Source organism: Mytilus californianus, unplaced genomic scaffold, assembly GCF_021869535.1.
Source record: "Mytilus californianus isolate M0D057914Y unplaced genomic scaffold, xbMytCali1.0.p SCAF_13, whole genome shotgun sequence".
Taxonomy (NCBI): Eukaryota; Metazoa; Mollusca; class Bivalvia; order Mytilida; family Mytilidae; genus Mytilus; species Mytilus californianus.
Genome location: NW_026262615.1, coordinates 43,622,150 through 43,648,217, shown reverse-complemented (window position 1 = coordinate 43,648,217; position 26,068 = coordinate 43,622,150). Strand labels below are relative to the sequence as shown.

Genomic DNA, 26,068 nt, shown 5'->3' with positions numbered 1-26,068 from the left:
TGTGTTGGACTCTAATCCTAATTGACTAGGATTGTCAGTTTTCACGCCAGAGACAGGTGGTTCTCTGCGTGTACTCCGACATTCTCCACCTTTACAAAACTGTCAATCAATCAATCAATCAATTTAAATATTAAACAAATTTAGAAATAAAGCAGTACAGATACACATATAATCCTTTTTATGTATGTTTATATCGTAATACAAAAGTAAAAAAATGTGCTGTAAATAGCTTTTGAAGCAATGTGACTAATAGCTGCGATGTCTAACATTTATCAAGGTGCTCATACCGTCCAACCTCCCCCGTCTGTGGTCATGTCGCAGTACGCCTGAACAGATTTATCTCCCCCTGGATAAATCTTGTAGACACCATCATTCAGTTTTTTCTTTGTTTTCTTCTTTAACTCTGTACAGTCTTTATACTTTGCAATTGGTGGTGAACATATGCCTGTAAAATAAAATATTTGTCGGTTTGTTTATAATAAATGGTGTCCGCTACTTACACGTTTAAACAAATCACTGAATAGTTATAAAAGGAATTTTGTTATTTTGCCCTGCAACTGTGATATTTCTAATTATTTCAAGCATACTATCTAAAATAAGTTTCGGACAACGTTATTTTGTTTACAAATTCTTGTCATACATTTTTATAACAGTTTGCGAAATTGTATCTATAACATTGCATATAAAACATAGAGAATCCTTTTTCCTGCTATAATTATAATTATTAAAATACTTTTATCATAACTTCTGCCAAGACCTATGTGCCATAATTTTGAAATTTAATACACTAAATCACAAAAGCCAACTGAAAAGAGATGTAACAATGTGTAAGGTTTAACGTCAATAAGACGAAAAACAACACGAACATTTATTTTTAAATCACCCTTTGTGTCCTTTTTGAGTAAATCAAATATTCTTCTGGTTTCCCTTTCTGCTTTTGATTCTAAAAGTACAAAAAAAAACAATAAACAGGCCTCATATGATAAGTAAATAAAGATAAAAAAGCAGACAATATACAGTGCATAATTATGCCAGAAAAATTTGAAAAAATTTATGGACATGTGTTTTCCGTAAATCCGCATAGAAAAAAAAATCGTTTCTACACAATTTCCTCATTAGTGTATTTTTTTCAGACTTGATTCGTTTTTTTTTACATCAGCTTTCATCATTAGTTTTTTTAATTTTTAATTAAAATAATCCGATACTTTTTCTATATCAAATACTACATTGGTATTTCAGAAGTATCTCTTACGTTTCAAGGACCATTTACTAATTCCTGTAAAATCATTTGAAATCGTTAACAATATATTTCTAAGTACTTAATTCAAAAGAGTGCATGTATATTAAATAAACATAAAAGTATAGCATACCAATATTTAGTTAATATTAGGTATGTACAGGTAAAAAATAGGTTGGAAGTAAAAACAATCACAATCACGTGAATTCGAAACGCGATGAGACTAGTGCGTCCTACGAGTAAAAAGGCAGGACTAGGACACCAACAGGTGACTTGGATATAGACATATTGTCATCTGGAATTCATATGGAACACATGCTAAAGAGAGACAAAAAGGGGGGGGGGAGGTTAAAACTCACCTACGTCTGGTCGGATTTGGTACCGTATACCCGATGCCGCGTTTTAATAAAGTGCCACGCTTTCAGCATATAACAAAGCCTTGCAACAACTGATATGTTGCCAGGCAAGAGAATGAGGTAAGATTTCAGTCGTTATGGCCCCTTAAATTGTTATTCATTCAAAAAAAAATATGTAACTTTTTATGGATAAATGAACAGGTTAATTAATATTTAAAAATGTATTTTTTAGCAAAATACCTTTTTAGCTAAAGCTGTTAAAAGACAATAATAAGATTTGCATACTAGTAGTCATTTTGTAAATTAGATGCATATGTATTCATTATCATCATTTTGCTATTACATTTATTTGAATGATTTAGTTTGAATAAATGACTTGAATCACTAATGGAAATACCTTCAATAATCCACTTTATTTCTTTTCTGAGCTTTGTATTCAATTTCACCACATCTTTGTATACTTCAATATCTTCAAAGTAAATTAATTTTGTTAACTATAACAATTATTGCTTTATAAGTTCAGTCAGAGGTATACATTTTCAAAATGCCAAACCATAATTATGTCGACATTCATAGACAAAGGTATACCGCTGGGAAAATTGAAAATCATAGGTCACACATAGGTTCAGGAGCCGTCTACCAAAATCATAAAGCATAAATAATCCACACAGTTATATAAGTGTTCGTAATCTTATCAACGGTGACTTTAACTAATTATACGATAAAGAACAATTTGATCAGCAGCTTCCTTATGGAAAGGTTCATCGCGAATAGAATTAACATATCAACGTAGACTTTTTTCCATATAACAAAAATGCGGCGTCCCATTTGAAGCTACTACACAAATAACCCCAACTATCGGTTTCTACGTATAAAAGAGATAAAGCCGTGTCTTTTATCTCTTAGATTTCAAGTTCAATGGGAAGTATCAAGTGAACGTAAAATTGGAAATAATCAGTGAACGGACATCATCTTTATAGTGGCACATATGCTTAACTGATAATACTCCTTTTCGTTCCAGGAGTGCTTACAAGTTTGTCAAATACAACAAAAGAAATAGTTTTCAAAGAAACTGACATATCATAGCTGTTGTAATAATACAATTTGATTGCTGGAAATATGTGTTGAGAATTAAAAGTGTTTGTGCTGCAGCTAGATATACATGATAGCAATGTAATTTTCGTATCAAATAAATCCACTTGCAATTCAAAATGAACTTTACAAAACCTATGATTGCCCATGAGTTTGTCAAAAGTAAGTGTCAATGAAATCAACGGGTTTGCAATTAAGTTATCTATTCCTCATGTCTTTTTCAACCAATGTTTATGATGGAATTAACATATTAAAATATTTTATTTGGGGCTTCGATCGCGACCGCCAGTAGTTTTTAAAGGCAGACTCTGAACATGATTAATTTATTATACTGCAAATTACTTTCTGAAATATACTGACACATGGTTGATTTCAATTCAATGTAAACAATAACGACACACATTTTTCACATATATAGAATTCGATCTTGAATCCATAAAACTGTGAAAAGATTATCAGCTAACTCAATTAAAATAAAAACAACTACATACTGTCTAAAATAGTCTGTGTATCCTTTTTCAGCTTTTTAACAGTTTGGTGTTGATTGTCATTGATGCATGTATCTAAGCAACAGTGGAAAAAACATATACATGTATATACAAATCATTCGTGCTTTTGAATTTATACAAAAACCTCATTTTTATGAGAGCATAAACAGCTTTTTAAATTTGACTGTCCTTTTTTATTGAATAGGTGGGGTAGTAATTTTGATACCGTTGTTGGATTATTGTAGATTTCATCATTTTAACAGTTTTAATCATTAATAGTTAGCATTTATTAAATGAAGGACTGGTCACAGCTAAAATGAAGGAAAGAAACAGTGCCAAAACACCTAAAGGGACAAAATTTACAAGTGATTATCGAATCCTTAGTAATAAGATAACAAGAAAAATACAAAAAAGGAATGAAGTTGGGGTATAAGAGGAAGCTTTAATCTAAAAAAAAGGGAAAACAAAACGTTATGATTTTCATGCGTCCGAAAAATTAACATGACTTGTGTAATCGACAAAGATAATCACATGTACAATGCCTAACCTTGTAGCTCCTGCATTATTTTGTCAATTCTCATATCATTCTCCAAGGACTTTCGGTCATTTCAAACATCTGAAATAAAAAAAAATTGATAGTGAAATATTGTTATGCACTGACGGAACTATAGATTACTACCATAACAATAACTATGTTTTCTGATTATTCGTATCTCATGTTACCTATTCTAACATCGGACTCGGATTTCCTTTAAACTGAGCTTCACTGTGCGTATTGCTGTGTGTTTGTTTATTCTACATTGGCTAGAGGTATAAGGGAGGGTTGAGATCTCGCAAAACATGGTTAACCCACTGCAATTTAGGAGCCTTTGTTAGTCTTGTATTTGTTTTAATCAACATGATCAAGCCAAATGACATTTTCAAAAGAGGGATCCAGGTACTTGTTTTCACGTTTAATCAGTCCGAATAAAAAAAAATCATTCGATAAATGCATCTTTTCCCGATATGTTAGTTTGTGGTCGGGAAAAATAACATCTTTACGTTAGAGACGTAATTACCTTCCCTGTAACTGAATCGTATGCCCTTATTACAACATGAACAAAGATGCATGGTTTATAACTTTGTACGACGTTTTCCGTCTACATAAGACGTTAGAAAACCCTAAGCAGTTCGAATAATTATTCTTTTTATAAAAAGTAAATTTACAGAAGTTATATAGGTAATACAATATAGAAAAGAAACAAGCAATATAATTAGTATAGGCGTTTGCTATGTAAAATACTTTTTTTAGATCCATCTGGTAGACATTGGTTTAAGTTATACCACGACTGAGTACTCTAGTCAAGAAATCGACGTATATGCGTTATGGTTACACAACAATTCGGTTTATAAAGAATGTTAGTTTCAAAACGGTTGTTTCTCTTATTTATATCCTCATTCCGAAAGGTAAAATAATATATCACCTGAAAAATTGATCTTGTTTAAATTGCATTTATTTAATTAATAAGTAACACTGAGTCGAAACTTCTGCTGGTTAACTTTCAGTCCCATATTATATCACCTTCCCAGTACATAGTACTTGGGCACTGGCATGAAAATGCACAAATTTAGGTATAAAAATTAGTTGTTAGAGCATTTTGGAATTTTTCTTAAATTTAGAGATATGTCTCCTCATGCAAAGGTCTGATTCAATGCCCGGCTTTGTTTGTACTTTTTGAACTGTTTGGTTTTATAAGTCGTATATATAACTTCCCCTGGCAAATCTGGCCTGAGATAAATCTTGTAATGTTTATGTCTCTTTATTCATTCGAGTTTCATTAATGAGTTCAATATTTTCAGCCTGGTTTCCATGATGAGTATATTATCAATTTAGCTCTAAGTGCGTTTTATACATTCTTGGCCTCATCAAATGTTTGGATTTGATGAAGGCATTTCAAGAAAAGCGCTTCGGACACAACACCATAAAAATAAGATTTATTTTTATGCTAAAAAAAAGCCAAAACATATATAACCTGATAGAATGTTCACATGTTATTTGTAGACATATAAAGATAACATTTGATTGTCAATAACGCAACTTTCCACCAGGGACCAAACGAAGTAGGAGATATAAACTATAGGCGACCTTACGGCTTTCAACAACTATCAGCATTTAATTGGTTATCATGGCAATTTAGTTTCCGATTTACCAAAATATGTATAATCTATTAAGAAAAACAATAATCATTTATGTCAGTGCTTGATACTTTTTGCGATAATTTGTAAGAACATCATATTTCAATTTATTAACATATGCAATCTGAGAGCCTAATTGCGGAAAAAATACGGTAAAATGTCGTCAGAACATCAAATTTAGAGAAAGACTTATTTTACCTATTCATATACTAAATGGATTACTGGCTTTGATAAAACAAAATATAGATGTTATGCTATAATAAATAAATAAAATCGTAATATAATATTAATTCATAATTTACAATAACACATTTATAATTTAATAAAATATAATAGTTATTAGATAATTGAATCCAAACTAATATGATGGATTATAGGCTAATGTGGAAGACTGTATGTTATAAAAGGAAGAGGAGACAGATACCAAAGGGATATTCAAACTCATAAGTTGAAAAGAACTTGACAACTCAAAATTCAATAAAAGAATGATAACAATTTAAAGAAATAGTGATATGGCCCGGGTAAACTGGAGAAATATGAATATGAAGACGAGCAATAATTTATATAGATCAGAGATAGTACAGGTAAAGGTTATTTTTAAACACATTGTGACATTCATTTCAATGCTTGAAATTGATTTACGAAAAAAAAAGAAGAAAAAACAACAAAGGACCAAATAAGGAAAATAACGATAATAATGATTAATAAAACTACTCATAAAAATGTGTGAAACAGACCAAAAAAATAACAAAAGATAAGAGATAAGTAATAGAAACTCTTATAAAACTTCATAAATATCGATTTTTCATAATACTTAACAACTTTCTAGGTTACTTCTAAAAACACTTCGGAGTATGTATTCAATTTTCTCCACGAATTGGAAAATATCGCATAGTTTGACAATTTTTTAAATCATAGATTCTTGGATTTAATTTGATGCAAACATCCTTCAAATGTAAAAAGTCTGTACTAGGTGCAAAATCACAATACTTAATATTTTTGATATGTAATTTACAATGGACAACAGTCGAAATATTTGAAATCTTCTGAATACCTTATCTAGTCCTCTTTGTCTCTACATTTGTGTGAGATTTTAAATCATTTATATTGATCTAAGCATTTTCATATATTTTCCTTTGTTAATCGTTTCGTTATTACCATAGATATCATCCGGGATTGATACGATTAGAAACCAACATAATCAAATAAATCATATTTCAGAAATGAATTTTTCTTACCTCTGACCAGTGTCACATCTTCGGAACAGCATACGAGCAATACGGAATTCACTACCACCAACAAAAGGAACATTTTGCACATGATTGAAAGCAACTACAAGTAGCATAGAAGTGTGGAATTTTTGTCAACGCGTATATTATGTTGGATTTCTCTATATAATTACTGTTTCGCGTGTCTGAAATAGACCCTGTTGTTGAATATTCAAAAGATGATGTAGATAGATTTACATTGCATTCACCTCATTTGGGACGGTACAAAATACAGAGGGTTTAAAAACTCAGTAGCAAGTACATCGGTACTGGCATGATAATGCGGATATTGTTTGATTAAAAAGTTCAAACACATCAAACGAATGGAAAAACAACTGTCAAACTCTTGACTTGGTACAGGCATTTCCTTATGTAGAAAATGGTTGATAAAATCTGGTTATATAGCTAGCGAAACCTCTCACTTGCACGACAGTCGCTTAAAATGCCATTATATTGACAACAATGTGTGAAAAAAACAAACAGACATAATAGGTAAAAATGTCAAAAATATGGGTACAGCAGTCAACATTGTGTTATAATCTTAATCACTATAAAAACAAACAAATATGTCAACAAAGTAAAACAAAATGGCATATAGACAAAAGCATATAAGCAAATATGAAAGACAAGACAATAACACAATGGCGGGATGTATAAATACCGATCTAAGATATATTCCTTAGTATTAATGATACATTATATTGTAGGTAGTTTCGTATCTATAAGAAAATACCTTATACTCAAAACGAATGCTATGCTTTTGTCTGCGATAAACTGGTTAGAATGGGAACGTCCATATTTTGAAAACATAACTGAAACAATTAGACGTTTCTGTACAAGTCTGAAATATCACTCTTTTTATTTCCTCCCTTTGTTTTACAAAAATATAAAAAAAAAAAAAAACAAGAATGTGTCCATAGTACACGGATGCCCCACTCGCACTATCATTTTCTATGTAATTGGGGTTAAAACTCTAATTTGGCATTAGAATTAGAAAACTTATTTCATAGGGAACATGTGTACAAGGTTTTAAGATGATTGTACTTCAACTTCATCAAAAACAACGTGACCAAAAACTTTAAACTGAATGACCAAAAACTTAAACCTGAAGCGGGACGGACGAACGGAAGCACAGACCGAAAAAAAAAACAGCTGATACTTAGAAATCGGTGTGTTATTCGGCACGGTTAAAGGATTGTAACCCTAAAACAATTTTAAATCGAATTAACAAGGTAATAGTTATTTTTTAAAGTTTGATATAGTCTGTCATTTTTATTCCGTCTGAAAACCATTTAAGCTGTTATTATATATGTTAGCGGCAATAAGTGAAATTAGGCATTAAACTTTAATCCTATGCAATTAGCTAACGCCTAGGCAGTAAATCTATTGCCTAAATGGTGTAAGGCATTACTCTGAAATCCTGAAAAATATGTCCAGGCATTAATCTTAATTAATAAAATGTAAATGAGAGTAAGTAGGAAGAAAGACATTCGTTCAAAGTTAGAATACATTTCGTACATAATAACATAATAAGAATCGAAATTTGAAATGTCAATTACCAGAAAATAAATTAATACTAAAATGTTAGTAACTTGACAGAAAATTGTGTTAAAATGCTTTGTTACCACAGGGTACGAATCTGTGGCACAGACGTCTATTGCACATTTGCCATGCAATTGCACCTGTTATTCAAGCATGTAGTTTACATGCAGATTAAAAAAATATATAATCAAAGCTGTAAATTATCAACCATTGTCATTTGCAGTATATGAGGCGCACTAAAAACTGAAAATAAATTTAATTAAGGGAACGACCATTTAACTTTAAAGGGGGTGGGGGGGGGGGGGGGGGGGGGACTGGAGGGGATTTGGAGTTGTATGGTCTTTTCATAAAAAAATATTCTAATCCCCAATTTGATTAAAATAATATTGTGGTCAAGCAGAAGAAAAAAAAAAAAAAAAGTCTGAATCCAGATTTTCCCCATACCTTTTAGCGTTTAATTTTGAAAAAAAAATAATTTGATTGATAGCGTCGAAAAACTAAAAAAAAAAAGGTTCGCTCTTTTGTGCAAAATAAAATTTCTGACTCAGACAAAAAACCATAACCCCCTCCCCCTTGAAGTTAAATGGTTGCTCCCTAAAAGCCACTTCAAGAGCAAATACTGATGCAAGATCTAAATAGTTACTAAAATTTGTTAGGAAATCTTGGTACAGCATAAGACACATTTTTTCATTCCATTTGGGTTTGATTGACCGCCGCGGTGGTTTCGTGGTAGCATGTTAGTCTCGAGTGCGAGAGGTCTCGTGCCGTTAGTTCGAACCCTTTGTCGGATCAAACCAAAAACTGTAAATTGATATTTGCTGCTTCTCTGCTAAGCTTTCGGTATAAAGGAGTAAACGCAAAGACTGGTCGGCTCGGAGTCAGAATAATATGTTCGGGTAGGGTGACATGTCTTCCTGCGGGCTGTTACCTTGTGAACTAGAACGTTAAGAATCCGGCTTAGCGTGTCGGTCTAGTACAAAGCAGGGTTTATATTCGATGACTATTTATATCGCACTAACATGTTCTCGTTCTGTATACGCATTTTATTTGCCACTGGACATTTAACAGCAATTCACCCATTCATCTGGTTTGATTGGAAATCCATTAAATCAACCTGTCTTTTACTGTTTAACTCTTTGGATAAAATGGTTTAAGTACTACCCCCCACTCACGTGCATTTTCTTCATGTTACAATAAAAACAACCATTGGAAATTTTTGCATAGCCATTATTAAGTTGTTTAACAATACGAGCTCTTTCACCTTGGCTTATTTCTTTGTGCGCTTTTTTCAAAATACTAAACAGTTACTCTAGAAAACCATAATTTTTTAAATTTCTTTCATCACTCTCTATTTACTTTAGTTAATAACCTATGAATGTAGATCAATATTTGGAATATAACTTAAAATATTATTATCCATTAAGAATAGTTCACCGAATGTACATGCATTTTGGAGATAAAACAAAATTTCAAAAGTTCACCTATTACCTGAAATTATGTGTGGCAAAAAGATTGAGAAATCTGCATCATATTTCAGGAAATAAGCTTAATGCATGAAAATTAAAGGCAATAACGTAATGCCTATGCGTTATCTTATTGCCTAGGATTTTACCCTAATGTCTGATTTCACCTATTGCCGCTAACATATACATTGAATGACCATCTTGCATTCACGTTGTTTGGGATGGTACAAATTATTACTTCAAATGCGAAAAAAGACTGACTTTTGAAAAGATCTTGTTTCATATCGATAGAATTTCATCATCAAATTTTGAATGAGAGCAGCAATTAACCCTAAAAGTATTCTCCCATGCAGAACCTTGTGAATGGTCTATATTCATAAAAGTACTTTTTTCAGATTTTTTACAAAAGGCATGTCCGAGTAATCTCTACCTATGTTTGGAATGCATAACAGAATATGCTTGTTGTCATGTAGATTATTGTTCGGTATATGACAGTCTCTCAAAATCACAAAAGAAATGTAACTTGATGCTCGATAGTACGTATAATATGGTTTCTTTCCTTGACATTATCGTATTGTAGAAAACTAATGTCTTTTTATTAATATTATATTTGTAAGACCTTTTCTATATTTGAGCTGCGTCGGATAGAAATCGACCTTATGCAAGTGCACGTTGACATGTACATGTGTAAGACTATGATTGATTATATAACATTCAAATACGAAATAAAAGATGAATTTTGAACTGCTTTGTAGGGTTCTTATGACAACTCAATTTCCAAACAGTTACAGGCTTTCCGTGGAGATTTTTTCAACCCGAAATAGGTTTACAGATGTATTCGAATTCATTTGCATAAGGTCGATTTCTATCCGACGCAGCTCATTTTAATGACTAACATTCCGTGGTATTTTTTCTTAGCAAGTTACTGCGATCTTTGTTATATAATTATACGTCAAAGGTTTGGAAGCCTTAACTTAATGCTTAATTCATATTTATAGAATTTGTTGTTAATATTAGATCTTATATATTTTTTGTTACTTAATATTTGTAAACTCGATTCACAGCTTGACATATCGTGTCGACATCATTCTTTCTATTGCTGAAGACAGCTGTATTGTGCCTTCTAAATGCGTTTTGGTTCTTGTTGTCATTGGCTTGAAGTCTCACCATGTCATATCACACACTTCACATTTTGTAAGATCGTCTTTTTTCCGCGCAAAAAAAAATATTTTCACTTTTGTACACAAATTTTCATCCTATCTTGAAATTAAATGATTTTTTAACAACACACATATACAATCGTCCGATTGTTGTTTAAAAAAAAACATTCAGTTAATGTGAGCCCATGTTGCCTCGCTATAAAATAATGAGATATGGTATGAATGAGATAACTAATCACCAGAGACCAAATGACGTAGATGTTAGCAACTATAGGTCGCCGTACGGCCTTCAATAGCGAGCAAAACCCATACGTCATACATATAAGTTAACTATAATGTTGGTTGTATTACGTTCGCACTTTTGTCAACCATCCCTCTAGTGAGAACGTAGCAGTTCTATGATACAATTATCAGCTATTTAATGTGTATTTAATACATGTATCAACTGGTTACCATGGTTACTGTATAGTACAATCTATTATAGATATCTCCTCACACATGTTACACACACACCGCAAAGGGTTAACTGTGGTAAGGAAATATGGTCATCTGACCGGCAAAAAAAATAAAATAAAACAAACCTGGTCAAAGTGGGGAGTCATTTTGCTGTGTGGGATTTACTCATAATAATGGGCACATTAAATCCGATGCCTTGTGTAGAAATAGAGCAACGATCTCTGCACGGTAAAAAATCCTAGCAACAACTCTTCGAGGGTTCCGTATGTTAATTTACCTTTTGCACGGTTACATTTCTGTCCCTTATCAATTATTATTATTATTTTCTAGTGGTATTCCAAATTTTGCGCCTTTTATTCTGGTCGACTTGCAAGCCATACCGGTCCCTTTGTCACAATTCATTGCTAATTTATTCTCGTCCTGAATATGAGTGAAATATTTGTCACTGAACGTTAAGCAAATAACAATCAAACAATCAATATCTCCTTACACAAAAACCAAGACAGCGGTGACATTTGAAAACTGATATTGGATGTGATCGGGGTAGTAATTGTGTTTTTGAGATGACAATTGTCAGGGGATGTGATCGGTTGCAATTGTGTTATGGGGGAGATAATCTTAATCTAATTAAATTCTTGGCGTGACTTCATTTATTCCTTTCGCATTCAGTTATAATACATTTCCCTTCAACACAAAACATTCTGCATTTGATTTTTTTGTTTACATTTTACAATATACTTATTTCCATAGTATAGATATACAAGTAAATACAACTGTTGTTTGAAAGTTCGCCTTTTTTCTTTTTGGTCATTTATGGTCCTGTTCTTGATTTCCCAGTAGGTGTATACCTTAATGGGGTATGATTATCCTCTCAGATCCTTTTTGGTCATATTGTTCCAAAACAATTCAATTAGTTACAGCTAAAGGTTGCAACTTCTTCAGGCAAATGAAAATAACACATCATAAATGTAGTACGTTTGACGCGCATTTGGGGATTTTTTCTTCACCAGGAACGCTATAACATCAAAAAATTAAATACTGTTATTTCAGAAATTAAAACTCGCATTTTAAATTTTGATATCATTATTTGAATGCAGTTTTTCCTGAAATCTAAATGATTAAACACGCATTTGTCTCGGTTGTTAAACAATCGAAATTATGAATGAACGCAGTAATTTCTGAATGTACAGTTCCACCTTCATGGTGTGTTATTTTCATTTGCCAGAAGAAGTTACAACCTTAGATTACGTATTATAACCAAGTTCATGACCTGAAAAAATTCCACTGACAATTTATCATAAATTTCAGACAAATACCTATGGCTACTTGGTGGGTGGTTCTCTAGGAGACTGTCAGTATTCATACAATCACAGCGACATAACGGTAGTAGAATTAGCGAATGGTTCTATAGGAGACTGTCAGTCTGCATACAATCACAATGACAAATCGGTAGTAGAATTAGCGAATGGTTCTATAGGAGACTGTCAGTCTGCATACGATCACACCGACATATCGGTAGTAGAATTAGCGAATGGTTCTATAGGAGACTGTCAGTCTGCATACGATCACACCGACATATCGGTAGTAGAATTAGGGAATGGTTCTATAGGAGACTGACAGTCTACATACAATCACAATGACATACCGGTAGTAGACTTAGAGAATGATTCAAAAGGAGACTGTCAGTCTACATACAATCACAATTGCATAACGGTAGTAGAATAAGCGAATGGTTTCTATAGTAGACTGTCTTAGATGCATGATTTTTTTGTATAAGTTGTTAGTGGCTTTGTGCTAGTTGTCAGTAACTGCGAGTACTCTCAGATCTGTGCTTAGTGTCGTCTTTTTGTTGTTTGGATGTACAAGTACCCGGCCACGTCCACTTGTATTTGTAGTTGTTTGGATGTACAAGCACCCGGCCACGTCCACTTGTATTTGTAGTTGTTTGGATGTACAAGTACCCGGCCACGTCCACTTGTATTTGTAGTTGTTTGGATGTACAAGCACCCGGCCACGTCCACTTGTATTTGTAGTTGTTTGGATGTACAAGTACCCGGCCACGTCCACTTGTATTTGTATTTTGTTGTTTGGATGTACAAGCACCCGGCCACGTCCACTTGTATTTGTAGTTGTTTGGATGTACAAGTACCCGGCCACGTCCACTTGTATTTGTAGTTGTTTGGATGTACAAGTACCCGGCCACGTCCACTTGTATTTGTATTATTTTTATGTTCATCCATCTGATGAGTTAAGCCTCTTTCAACTGATTTTTATAGTTCGTTCTTATGTTGTACTGTTACACCACTGTCCCAGGTTAGGGGAGGGTTGGGATCCCGCTTACATGTTTAACCCCGCCACATTCTGTATGTATGTGCCTGTCCCAAGTCAGGAGCCTGTAATTCAGTGGTTGTCGTTTGTTTATGTGTTAAATATTTGTTTTTCGTTCATTTTTTGTACATAAATTAGGTCGTTAGTTTTCTCGTTTGAATTGTTTTACATTATCAAATCGGGGCCTTTTATAGCTGACTGTGAGGTATGGGCTTTGCTCATCCGTACAGTGACCTATAGTTGTTAATTTCTGTGTCATTTGGTCTCTTGTGGAGAGTTGTCTCATTGGCAATCATACCACATCTTCTTTTTTATATGTCAGTCTACAAACAATCACACCGACATAACGGTAGTAGAATTAGCGGATGGTTCTATAGGATACTGTCAGTCTACATAAGATCACACCGACATAACGGTAGTAGAATTAGCAGATGACAACGATGAAAAGTTAAAAGTATTACTGTGTTATAACAAAGAAGGCAATCAAATACAACCAAAATCAGAGAACACCATAACAAACAAAAAAACTACAAAAATCAGGGAAAAGGGAAGATGGATGAACCTGAATCCCACCAAAAAAACTAGGGATCACATTATGATCTTCAAAATTATATGAATTACATTCCTTGAGAAAATAGAGAATGGTTGATTGAGGAATTCTTAATTACATGTATTCAGAACGATTACATGTTAAAGATATAGTGATATATACTGCTATTGTTTTCTTTATAATGCAATTTAAAACTTTTTACACCCATTTCGTGTTACCATTTTCCTTTTAAAAAAATATTATTAAAATTCTTTTAAAAGTTCACCCTAAAAATAGACTCTTACCTTGGCGGAGTTTTAAAATCATGCAGTTTATACAGTCGGGTGAACGAGTGCGGCAGATTTCAGAATAGAATATCAACGTTTTATAATTTTCGGAATATAATGGAACATATACATATAGTCATATAGGTTGCGCTTTGTAAATACAGCTGTTTCACAAACCACACCTCTTTTAGGGAGATAGATAATATTCATAGATATTTTGTTTGGTTTACCTAATTGTTCCCAGATATGATCTCTATGTTTCATCTCATAGAGACACAACTTGGGAATTTACAAAGTATAAATACACATGGATAGCAGCCAAATTGAATCCCAAGCAAGACCCAAAGTGAAGGGAGGGCAATACAGAATGTTAGTATAATTTTAAACTCTTAGAAGTTCGAGGCATATAAATGTTGAAAATATGTTGCACAGCCCTAATTTTGACCTTTGAAAAAATAGTAGTGCATATGAACTTTACAATCTAGGCTATCATTTTTGACGAAACTTCATAGTAAAAGTGGGCGCAGTTTAGCCGTAAAGGGAGTTCCTATGGGAAATTCCATTGTTTATATTTACAGAAGTGCAACCTATAGGTCTGTCTAACTTTTGTTACGAATAAAAGGAAATATTTAGTATAGAAAGGTCTTTAATAACATTTCGATAACCTTTCAATCTATTTGCGTATTAAATGAACTAAAAGCTTAAAGTATACTGCTTTTGTGAAAGGACAATCATTGACAGGCATAGGCTTGATTAATGATATGGAAAAAGAGGCGGGAGTTATATGTATAATTCGACTAAACCATGGCACCACCCCCCCCCCCCCCCCCCCCCCCCCCCCAAAAAAAAAAGAAAAAAAAAGAATTAGAGACAAACAACAGTCTACAAAGCACTACATAGAAACACTAAAGACTGAGCATCACGAACCCCAGCAAAACCAGTAGTTAAAACATTTTTGTGTGAAAAATAATGAATTGAATATATACCACATGCAAAAAAAAAATAAAAAAAAAAAATATAACACTGTTTGAGTATATAGAAAAAAAACTTTTTTGTCAGCTTCATTGCTTTGGTTATGTATATAAAATTAGGGGATTTTGGTATGATTGTCAATGAAACAAACATCCACCAGATATCGAATGATGAGGGTGAAAAGACAACTGTAGTTCACTTTACGGGCTGCTTCAATAATAACAATATACATACTTGTAATAAATAACTTATTTATCAGCTCTTGCTTTCTAGGCAAAGGGAGCATTTAGGTTTGTTTTTTACCTTCTGTAAGTCGGTCCGTATGTCCTTCCCGAATTTGGTTTCAATTCTTTAACTTCAGTTTGCCTCAACCGAATGTTATGAAACTTATGCACAATGCTGATTATTATCATACACAGATCAGGTTGGAACTTGAGTGGCGCCACTTTCACCGTTCTTGAGTTATGTCCTTTTTTTCTGCACTCTAACTTTACTTTGTCTTAACCAAATACTATGAATTTTATACACAATGCTTATTACCACCATTTTTTTTATAAATGTCTGGTATAGATTAAAAAGAAATAGTATTATATTTACACACTACAAAATACATGAAAATGCAAGAACACAACTCAAGCAGATAACACTACCCATGACTGCTTGTAATTTGGCAATGAGAGCACTCAAACCTCAAGCAATCTCTAATGAAAACATACATTAATGAATTTCATTAAGTTTCAAATAAAACAAAACATCTCTGATACTATATTATCAAGTATTGTTTCCTTGAATGTTCTTTTGTATTGTCATGTGCTTTTCAAATTCCCGTAAGGCATTAAGGAAGTTCGCTACTCAGTTTCAAAATAACAAGCTTTTCATAACACTAGTATATATTGATAGAGGAATAATAAAGCAACCGAAAGAGCGAAAACAAAATTTAGGTCAATGTGCTTGTTTTCGAGATATTAGCCATTGAAATTTAAGTGGGAAAATATTCTCTCTTGATTTTTCATAACTTTATCATTGACAAGTTTAAGTTCTCAAAACTATTAAAAAATAACAAAGATTTTATAAGACTTTTACAGATGGCTTATAATTATACATGTAAAAGATTTATAAAAAGAAAAATGGTGGTCAATGGGCAAAATTTGTTAAGGCATTCAAATGGATAAAACCAGAGGATTCCGAAAATCTGACAAAAATTCCAAAACATGACAAGCGAACATCCTTAAAATCGGAATAAAAGGTCACAGCTCACTCGCTGCAAAGTGAAGACAGTAAAGCACTCTTTGTTATATATATTGATAACACTACATTAACACATAGTTCCGGTTTAACATAAACAGAGATAAGGGGGATGACAAGCTTTTTGGATGTGGGATATGGGGGTTAAAAAGTGAGGATGTGGGTGGGATATAGGGATAAGAAAAACGAAGGGATGTGAGATGAAGGAAAAAAAGAGAAAAATAAGAAACGATTACAAACAAGCGGGATTTGGGAAATGAGAACCCTCGTATCACCCCCCCCCCCCCCCCCCCTTTTTTCCCCTCATCACCCAAACCCCTCATAGATGTTGGGTAACATCAACAAATAACTATAACTAGCAAAGAAACAAAAACAGATAGATATAAGAAGATGTGGTATGAGTGCCAATGAGACAACTCTCCATCCAAGTCAAAATTTATAAAAGTAAACCATTATAGGTCACAGTACGGTCTTCAACACGGAGCCTTGGCTCACACCGAACCGTAAGCTATAAAGGGCCCCAAAAATGCCTATTTGAACTAATATTTTTGTTTTTCTCTTTTCCATGATTAAAAACAATGACGGTTGAGAGTAGTGTGATACTACAACATCAGCAACAACAAAAACATGATTAAGATAATGTTTTATTTTACCGTTACACAGCCACCACTGTAAGAGGGTCTGCATGGGGTCTTCATTTTTATAGTCTTTCATATTGTTTTAGGTCTTTTTCTATTTTTTTTTCATTTTATTGCCCATTGTTCTCTATTATTATATATTAACAATCCATCATTCTCTATTCTTTATTTAATAAAATTGAGAATGGAAACGGGGAATGTGCCAAAGAGACAACAACCCGAAGAGACAACATACCGACCAAAGAGCAGGCCTTTTTTTTCTCTTTTCTTCATTACATTGCCCTATATTCTGCATTAAAATATTTGTTTGCCGATTATTCTCAATTCTGTAAACACCTTTCAGACCCTCATATAACAATTGAACTGAGAAGAAGAAAGCCAATTAGGATAGGAAAGTGACAGATATATTATTGATTTAAAAAAATAATTTTTACTTTAAAATTGAAAGTTTTTGCTGTTTTTTTTTTCAAAAAGCTATCCAGATAGAAAAGAACTGTGCAATATCTAAACTTAGAAAAATTATACCAATATTCAATCTAAGTTTAATATATATTTAAAAACTATAGATTTCTTAAGGTGTTCCAAGATGACCTAAAAACGTTTGTAACATTAGAGCTCTTACGTCAAATGTTCATCAGAGGCTTTTAATTGAATTGATGTTATCATACTTTTGGTGCGCCCAATTTGAATAATTCTATAAATATGAGAATGGAAATGGGGAATGTGTCAAAAAGACAACAACCCGACCAAAGAGCAGAAAACAGCCCATGGCTACCAATGGGTCGACAACACAGCGAGAAAATCCCACACCATATGTCTTTTTTATTTTTTTTATTTCAAGTAATTGACATTTTAAACTACTGTGTAACAATTCTTTAATTTATATCATTATGTACCAAATATATTTCAATGTTGAATAACTATCTTTTTATTTACTATCATGGTTTATATTTTAGACATTAAGATTAATGACTGGAGATATCTTTCAGGATTTATAAGCTTTAATCCTAGGATTTAAGAGTAATGCCTAACATCATTTAGGCAATAGACTTAATGCCTAGGCGTTAACTTATTGCCTAGGATTTAAGCTTAATTCCCAAGTTTAATTATTGTCGCTAACATATACAATCTAATTAAATTAGCCTGATCGCAGCGACAAAGCATAAAAAAATGAGCGAGTGGATCCGGAGATTTAATTTGAATAGGATTGAAGATATATAGAGAGACTTTCAAATTTACAGGATGAATGTGAATGGCTTTTTGGTTTTCTTCCATTTCTTACATATCAATATCAGGGTGCATACTGTAGTTGTTTTAATAAAGAAAAAAAGGAAACAGCAAAGGAATTGAGTTTTTGTTTTTTAAAGTTCATTATTTATAAGATAACATTTAACATGCGTTTAGCCTTTATGGAAATACAGGTTTTGTAATGATTGTTTGAGTAACAGTAAAAGGGAGACAATCGAAAAACAAAAAACCTGAACTGCCCATCATAGTTGGGATTACTCACGATTTATCTGATAGTTGCATGGTATCAATAGATCAATTCAGAAAATATGTGGTCTTTTTTTTGTGCAATCTTGGGGTCTTTCTTTGTATAATCAGAGACGAAAACAACAGTGTACGATCCAATGCCGCAACTTCATTTTTAAATGAGTCCATTTTATAATGGAATAAGTGATTTTTTTGGGAGCAACTCGTTCTTACAGTGTAGTGTTGGGGGGGGGGGGGGGGGGGGGGGGGGGGGGGGGGGGGGGGGGGGGGGGGGGGGGGGGGGGGTAAAACTATTTTGCAAATCAAAGCATAAAAACCAAACCTTTAAAACATTAAACAATCGAAAAGGACCACAAAAATATAACTATCAATATCGTTACATCATTAAATGAATCCATGTATACTGTTTCCCTTTATTATACATGTAACTATTAATAAAATATATATATCAAGAAATAGTAAATGAAATGTTTTTTTGCGAGAAGACGAAACGGACCAGTGTAAAGTTTCAAGGAAAGTCATGAAGTCAACAACCACGTATTTTTTCAATTCGCTTTGATTCCACAAAGCTAACTCTACCAATAGAAAAATAAATAAGAATGTGTTGTATGATTGCAAGGATGGAGACAATTTTAGGCTGGTTCTCTCTCTTGCAACATACGGGTATCTGAGACACCCCTGTTTTCAATATATCTGTCAGAGCCAAACAGATAAAGGACAGGAAACCAGTCTAGAAATTTTTTTTTTTACTGAAGACAAAGAACAACAACATATCGTGTAGTATGCTATAGATAGATGACGTAATTTGAGTTTGAGTTACTTCCCGTGGTCGCCATTTTGGAGGAATAACGGTTGATTTTCTTATTTGACTAACCAAATTGAAACATACAATACACACACGTCTGTTAAGAGATCCTTACTAGGTCGTAGTGATATATTAAACAATGCTTAAAAAAAAATAAAAAAAACTGTTCAGAAAATGTCTTTTTCTAAAGTCTAGCGGTCAGAATAACAAGTTAAATTTGACTTATGAAGGAATTTGGTCACTTAGCCCTCCAACATGGGAAGTTACTCTTGCTCAATTTGTGACAATCTAAACCCATCTATACCCTTTCGGTCATATACCTTTTCACGCGCTTGTGTATGTCTTATACATCCTTTGCCTTTAAATGTTGAATTTGAGAGTTGCCGATGAAGATTGATCTAGAAAAGCACTTCGGACGCACAAAATTAATAAATATTATTTCAATTTACTAGAACTGTGCCGATAGCACTACTTGTGGACTGTTAGTCACCGAGGGTATTTTCAACTCAGTATTCAGTGATTTGGTACTAATATGATGTTAAACAAACTTTTCTTAAATTCCCCGTTGATAGATAAAGGAATTATTAAGAAGCTAAAGTTTCAACTACCTCAGGCAAAGTTGACTGTAGATGAAGTTGGCTGTTTTTAGTCCCTTTGGTCATGTAGCTCTTCACTTGTGGGTGTGAGTGTTTCTGATGGAAGTAAGTCAAGAAAAGCGCTTCGGACACACGAAATAAGTCAGTGTTACGATTTATTTACCAGCAAAGGCCCCGGGATAACAGCCGAGTAGAGATGTACAACGTACGGCCTGATAAAAACAATAAACGAAAAACAATCAGACACCAGCATCATTAACTACTGGTTTCCTTGTTCCTGGCTTGGAACCTGCATATTAAAAAAGTAGCGAAGTTAATATAAAAAAGCGGGGATGTGGTTTAAAACATGTGAGTGCTCAACCCTTCTTAATACCTAATGTTTACAGTCTAGAAGAATTTCTACATCAACATGATATAGTATTGCTTATTCCGTGTGGAATTTCCAAAGAGGACTTTATTATAAGTCTTATATGTTTGCACAAAATTAATATCAAGCTTTACACTGCTTAAGGAAAGATCAATAAAAATAATAGTTTTTCGGAGTTTGTTGTTACACCTATGGTGGCGACCTCACCTAAGCTTTAATGAGAATTTAAATACAAGGTGTCTTTATACAGTAAAGTAACAACTTCATATTTCGGAAGTTACTCCAGCATTAAAACGACTTAAAGCAATAAATGTATTTACTAAAGCTCATGTTTTAAAATTGACTTACAACTTCAAAAATTATGTCATTTGATAAATTGTTAAATGGACAAATTTTAAATATTGTCGTCGAAGTGCTAATCCTTGTTTCTTCTTTAATTTGGTCTTTGAACATATTAATGTAGCAATAAAAGAGTGGCTTATTCAACACTGCCTCTGTAGTTTTCACTTTAATGAGGATTTAATATATTTGTAGTTAAATATTGTCAGCTATTTATTTGATCAAGATGTCATTTTGTTAGCGGATAAGGTTGGTGGTCTAGTACACGTTAAATGATACTTTCTTATGGTAGGAAACTTAAGATGAATACTACCACAATACCTGGTTACAGGGCAGATCAAGAAATTTTGTTCTGGAGGTGTCACCAATACGGTCTTTCAAAACTTTCTATTGTTTTAATTGATAATTAAAATCATGTAGGTAGTGACAGGGCATTAATGATAACACACGGTTTACAAATTTGATTCCATCTATTAAATATAATATATCAAACAACTCGTAAGATTTATGCAATCAAAATCTATCATTCAACTTGTTTGAAATTTTGTTAAAAAAAATCAAATTTAGAGAATATATAGTTTTCATATATATAATTCGTCTCAAATTTAGCCCAACAATGTTAGATCTTACAATTTGCGTTAGTAAATTTTTATTCTTCCCTCATCGGGATTCGAGCCCTTGCATCTGTGACATCGTGGCAACACCGCCTGCACCGTAGACCACTTGACCACCTAGGCTACATAAAAATATAGCTTTCGGTGATCGATGTAATGCCTTTCCTCGTCGGCTTTATCTAGGGTTGTCACACATTACATGATGTACAAGTGTACAGTTGCAAGTAGATGGTGTATCTTTCAGATCAGCTATTTTTGTCTGTCGTAAAGGGTGATAATGTTAATTACCATGCCATAAACAAGTCTAAATTGAAAACAAAGTTCAAACCTATGATTGCGTTGGATAAAAACCGCAATTTTTATACGTGTGCATGCAAAACAAATTTCTTGTTAGAGGGGTCTAAATACAGCACAAACAACATTTTCCAAAAGACCAAAAAAGTGAAAAAGTATATTTTAACAAAACGCATTTGACTAACAGGTCGAACAACAAATGTTCTTAAACCCTGCTGACTGCCATTGGCGATTGCCAAATATATATATATATATATGGCAGTCAGCAGGGTTTAAGAACATTTGTTGTTCGACCTGTTAGTCAAATGCGTTTTGTTAAAATATACTTTTTCACTTTTTTGGTCTTTTGGAAAATGTTGTTTGTGCTGTATTTAGACCCCTCTAACAAGAAATTTGTTTTGCATGCACTCGTATAAAAATTGCGGTTTTTATCCAACGCAATCATAGGTTTGAACGTTGTTTTCAATTTAGACTTGTTTATATTTTTTCGTTTGGGCTTGTATTATATTTGCCTTCGGGTTTGTATGATCCGTTCATCCTATTTTGACTCCTCAAAATTCAAGAGTCTATCCCAAAATGAGGTAAATTGTATGGCTTTTCAAATACCGTTTCGATTCCTAACATCACTGAAGAGACATTAATTGTCGAAATCCGGATATGGTGTACAAAAACCTTTGCACCTTTTGTTTGCGGTATACCATCTTTTCCGCAAGTTTATTGTTTTCTGTTTAGTATTAAATTTATAATTACGATCTATTTATTACATCGGTGATCCGTTTATTTGGCAATCGCCAATGGCAGTCAGCAGGGTTTAAGAACATTTGTTGTTCGACCTGTTAGTCAAATGCGTTTTGTTAAAATATACTTTTTCACTTTTTTGGTCTTTTGGAAAATGTTGTTTGTGCTGAGTTTAGACCCTCTAACAAGACATTTGTTTTGCATGCACACGTATAAAAATTGCGGTTTTTATCCAACGCAATCATAGGTTTGAACGTTGTTTTCAATTAAGACTTGTATATATATATATATATATATATATATATATATATCCGTTTATTTGGCAATCGCCAATGGCAGTCAGCAGGGTTTAAGAACATCAGTTGTTCGACCTGTTAGTCAAATGCGTTTTGTTAAAATATACTTTTTCACTTTTTTGGTCTTTTGGAAAATGTTGTTTGTGCTGTATTTAGACCCCTCTACCAAGAAATTTGTTTTGCATGCACACGTATAAAAATTGCGGTTTTTATCCAACGCAATCATAGGTTTGAACGTCGTTTTCAATTTAGACTTGTTTATATTTTTCGTTTGGGCTTGTATTATATTTTCCTTCGGGTTTATATGATCCGTTCATCCTATTTCGACTCTTTAAAATTCAAGAGTCTATCCTGAATTGAGGTAAATTTTATGGCCTTCCAAATACTGTTTCGATCCCTAACATCACTGAAGAGACATTAATTGTCGAAATCCGGATATGGTGTACTAATTTTTGCACCTTTTGTTTGCGGTATACCATCTTTTCCGCAAGTTTATTATTTTCTGTTTGGTATTAGATCATTAATTTTTAAAGATCCATTTTGTTACATCTTGTGACCCGTTTATTTGGCAATCGCCAATGGCAGTCAGCAGGGTTTAAGAACATCAGTTGTTCGACCTGTTAGTCAAATGCGTTTTGTTAAAATATACTTTTTCACTTTTTTGGTCTTTTGGAAAATGTTGTTTGTGCTGTATTTAGACCCCTCTACCAAGAAATTTGTTTTGCATGCACACGTATAAAAATTGCGGTTTTTATCCAACGCAATCATAGGTTTGAACGTCGTTTTCAATTTAGACTTGTATATATATATATATATATATATCCTATTTGACAGGATAAAGTGGTAGCATATATTTCTAAAAAAAATAATAGAAATACGAGATTTCCCTCAAGAACCTCAGTTTTCCGTGTATAGTCGTAAATTGCACAAAACGGTTTCATACCTTTACAAAACTATTATATAATATACATATTTTTTTTATATACATTTAATCTTTAAAAGGATTCCTTCTGCATTACAAATGTACATTGTTTGACTTTACTATCGCCGAAAAATACACCACGATTATATATACCTTTGAAAGTTAATAATCACATAAGATTGGAAATAGCAGACAAGATTATTTCGTTACAGTTTATTACGAGAAGCCAATGTGTTTTCTATGTTTTGCGTGACTTTGACGGCATGTTTTTGGTGGCATGAAGTAAAAAAAAACAACTTCGGAACGGGGGTTTAATAAATCTAAATTAAATCTAACTAACATACACATTAAGGTCAACAAGGTCAAATGAAATCTAAGCAATGATATTACTCCCGAATGTATATCAGGAATTATACATGGAACGTATCAATACTTTGCAAGACAATAACTTTAACGGTACTAATTTTAGTGCACCATATGTGTATTTCGACAAGTACTGTCGCGTTAGTGATTCTCGAGAAGGCCAACATATTTGAAAGCCCAAAAGCTACCATTTCATCGAAAAGTTGACATTTGGTTTTCAAAAATCATTAGCAGAGGGAAGCAATGGAGCATTATATAATTTGATATTTGCTTATAATTTTATAAAAAGTTTTTTTGCTTACGTGAAATCATTTAGGATATGAAAATGTGTCAACACAAAACCTTCAAAGCAGACGTACAATGTAATCTGGACTTCTGTATCAGTCACAGGAAAATTTACAGGGAACAATTCTACTATGTTACCCTTACAATTATACCTGTTTTGATAAAAACTACGGGATACCAGATTGTGTTCATTGCTCCTTTATAATAAATATGTGATGAAAATTTCCACAAGGAGGCAAATGACTAGCATATAATTAGCTGTGAAGAAACCCAATAAAGCAAGAAATAGATGTGTATCTTAATACAAACAATCAATCGGGTTCGGCTATCTTTAAATTATCATAACCTATTCTCTGCCATCACTTAACAATTATAATATTTACAAAGCAATTGAAAACAAATCTTGTTTAAACATGCTAATCCATTAGGGTTGTCTCTGTACTCGTACCACTTGACTTTTTAATTCCTCAAACGACTACTGAACAGGAAAAGTAAATATTTCTCATACCATTTTTGATTGGGTACGACTAAGAACTCTCTTGTTTCTGCATTTTTCATTGGAGAGGGCGTCTAAATTCCTAGTCTATGAACAACAGTTTGGTGCCACGCTAAAAGCATTCAAATACGGACATTTTGATTGAATTGTAATTATATACCCGGATGTCTTTTTCAAGTTGTAACATATCAACGTGAATTCGTCTCCGTGACCATTCTTATACGACATACTGTTAAGATTTTAATAATTAAAAGTTCTACCGACGAAATATGATGATTCACAATCAATGCCCGCAGTGATTTCAGGGGCACGACTGCTCAGAAAGTATATGCTCAAAAATTTTCAAACTCAAACTTCGACACTAATACAAATGGTAAATTAAAAGTATCTTAATACATACAATATGTAAACGTATATTATTTGTGTATTAAAGAAAAGAAGAATAAAGAAAAAGGGTTGTGTTACTTATTAAGCCTCAGAGTAACAAAAAAATTGTGATTACAATTAATACATAGTGAGGAATGTATCTGTGATTGAAAAGGTGCAAGATCATACGTTATATTAGCAGCTAAAACATATGTCTATCTTAAATGATCATGGCGTATTTACGACAACTCAGGGCACAAGCATCTCCCGTTTTGCAAGTCGTTTTTATTCTTCAATGATAGAAACGTTTATATGTTGGAAGATTGATATATCGATTAATAGAAATTGACTTTGGTTCTCGTTTTTTTATATAGATTAAGCCGTTGTTTTTCCTGTTTGAATCGTTTTACACTAGTCATTTTGGGGCCCTTTATAGCTTGCTGTTCGGTGTGAGCCAAGGCTCCGTGTTGAAGGCCGTACTTTGACCTATAATTGTTAACTTTTTATATATTGTCACTTGGTTGGAGAATTGTCTCATTGGGACTCATACCACATCTTCTTATTTATATTTGAACTAGCTCTTAAAAACTGCGAGTACTCTTGGATCGTCACTTAGTTTCTTCAATCTTTTTGTTAGTTGTTCTGTGTGCTATATGTCGATTTAATGAGTTAAGCCTTTTTCAACTGATTTTAATAATATGCACGTTTGTTGTCCCAGGAAAGCGATAGGTTCAGCGCTCGCAAATATGTTTAATGATTCCACATTCTGAGTGCCTGTCCAAAGTCAGCAGCCCTTTAATTCAGTGGTTGTCATTAGTTGCCGTCAATCATACTTCTTTTTCGTTTGTTTTTGTTTT

The 26,068-nt window shown here is 33.1% G+C and overlaps 1 protein-coding gene across 4 annotated transcripts in view; it reads right to left on the bottom strand.

Annotated features, from left to right (window-relative positions):
- LOC127723732 (fibrinogen-like protein A) overlaps window positions 1–3,785 on the bottom strand; it is a 130,424-nt gene extending 126,639 nt beyond the window's left edge. The window contains exons 1-5 of one of the 4 annotated variants that reach the window (XM_052230486.1): window positions 3,721–3,785; window positions 3,177–3,248; window positions 1,991–2,062; window positions 884–943; window positions 288–445 (exon numbers count right to left, since the gene is read on the bottom strand). In XM_052230486.1, coding sequence (XP_052086446.1) covers window positions 288–445; window positions 884–943; window positions 1,991–2,062; window positions 3,177–3,248; window positions 3,721–3,754 — 396 coding nt within the window. In that variant the 5' untranslated portion in view covers window positions 3,755–3,785. The remainder of the gene's footprint in view (window positions 1–287; window positions 446–883; window positions 944–1,990; window positions 2,063–3,176; window positions 3,249–3,720) is intronic. The other 3 variants (XM_052230485.1, XM_052230483.1, XM_052230484.1) reach the window with 3 other exon arrangements.
- Between the last annotated feature and the right edge of the window lie 22,283 nt (window positions 3,786–26,068).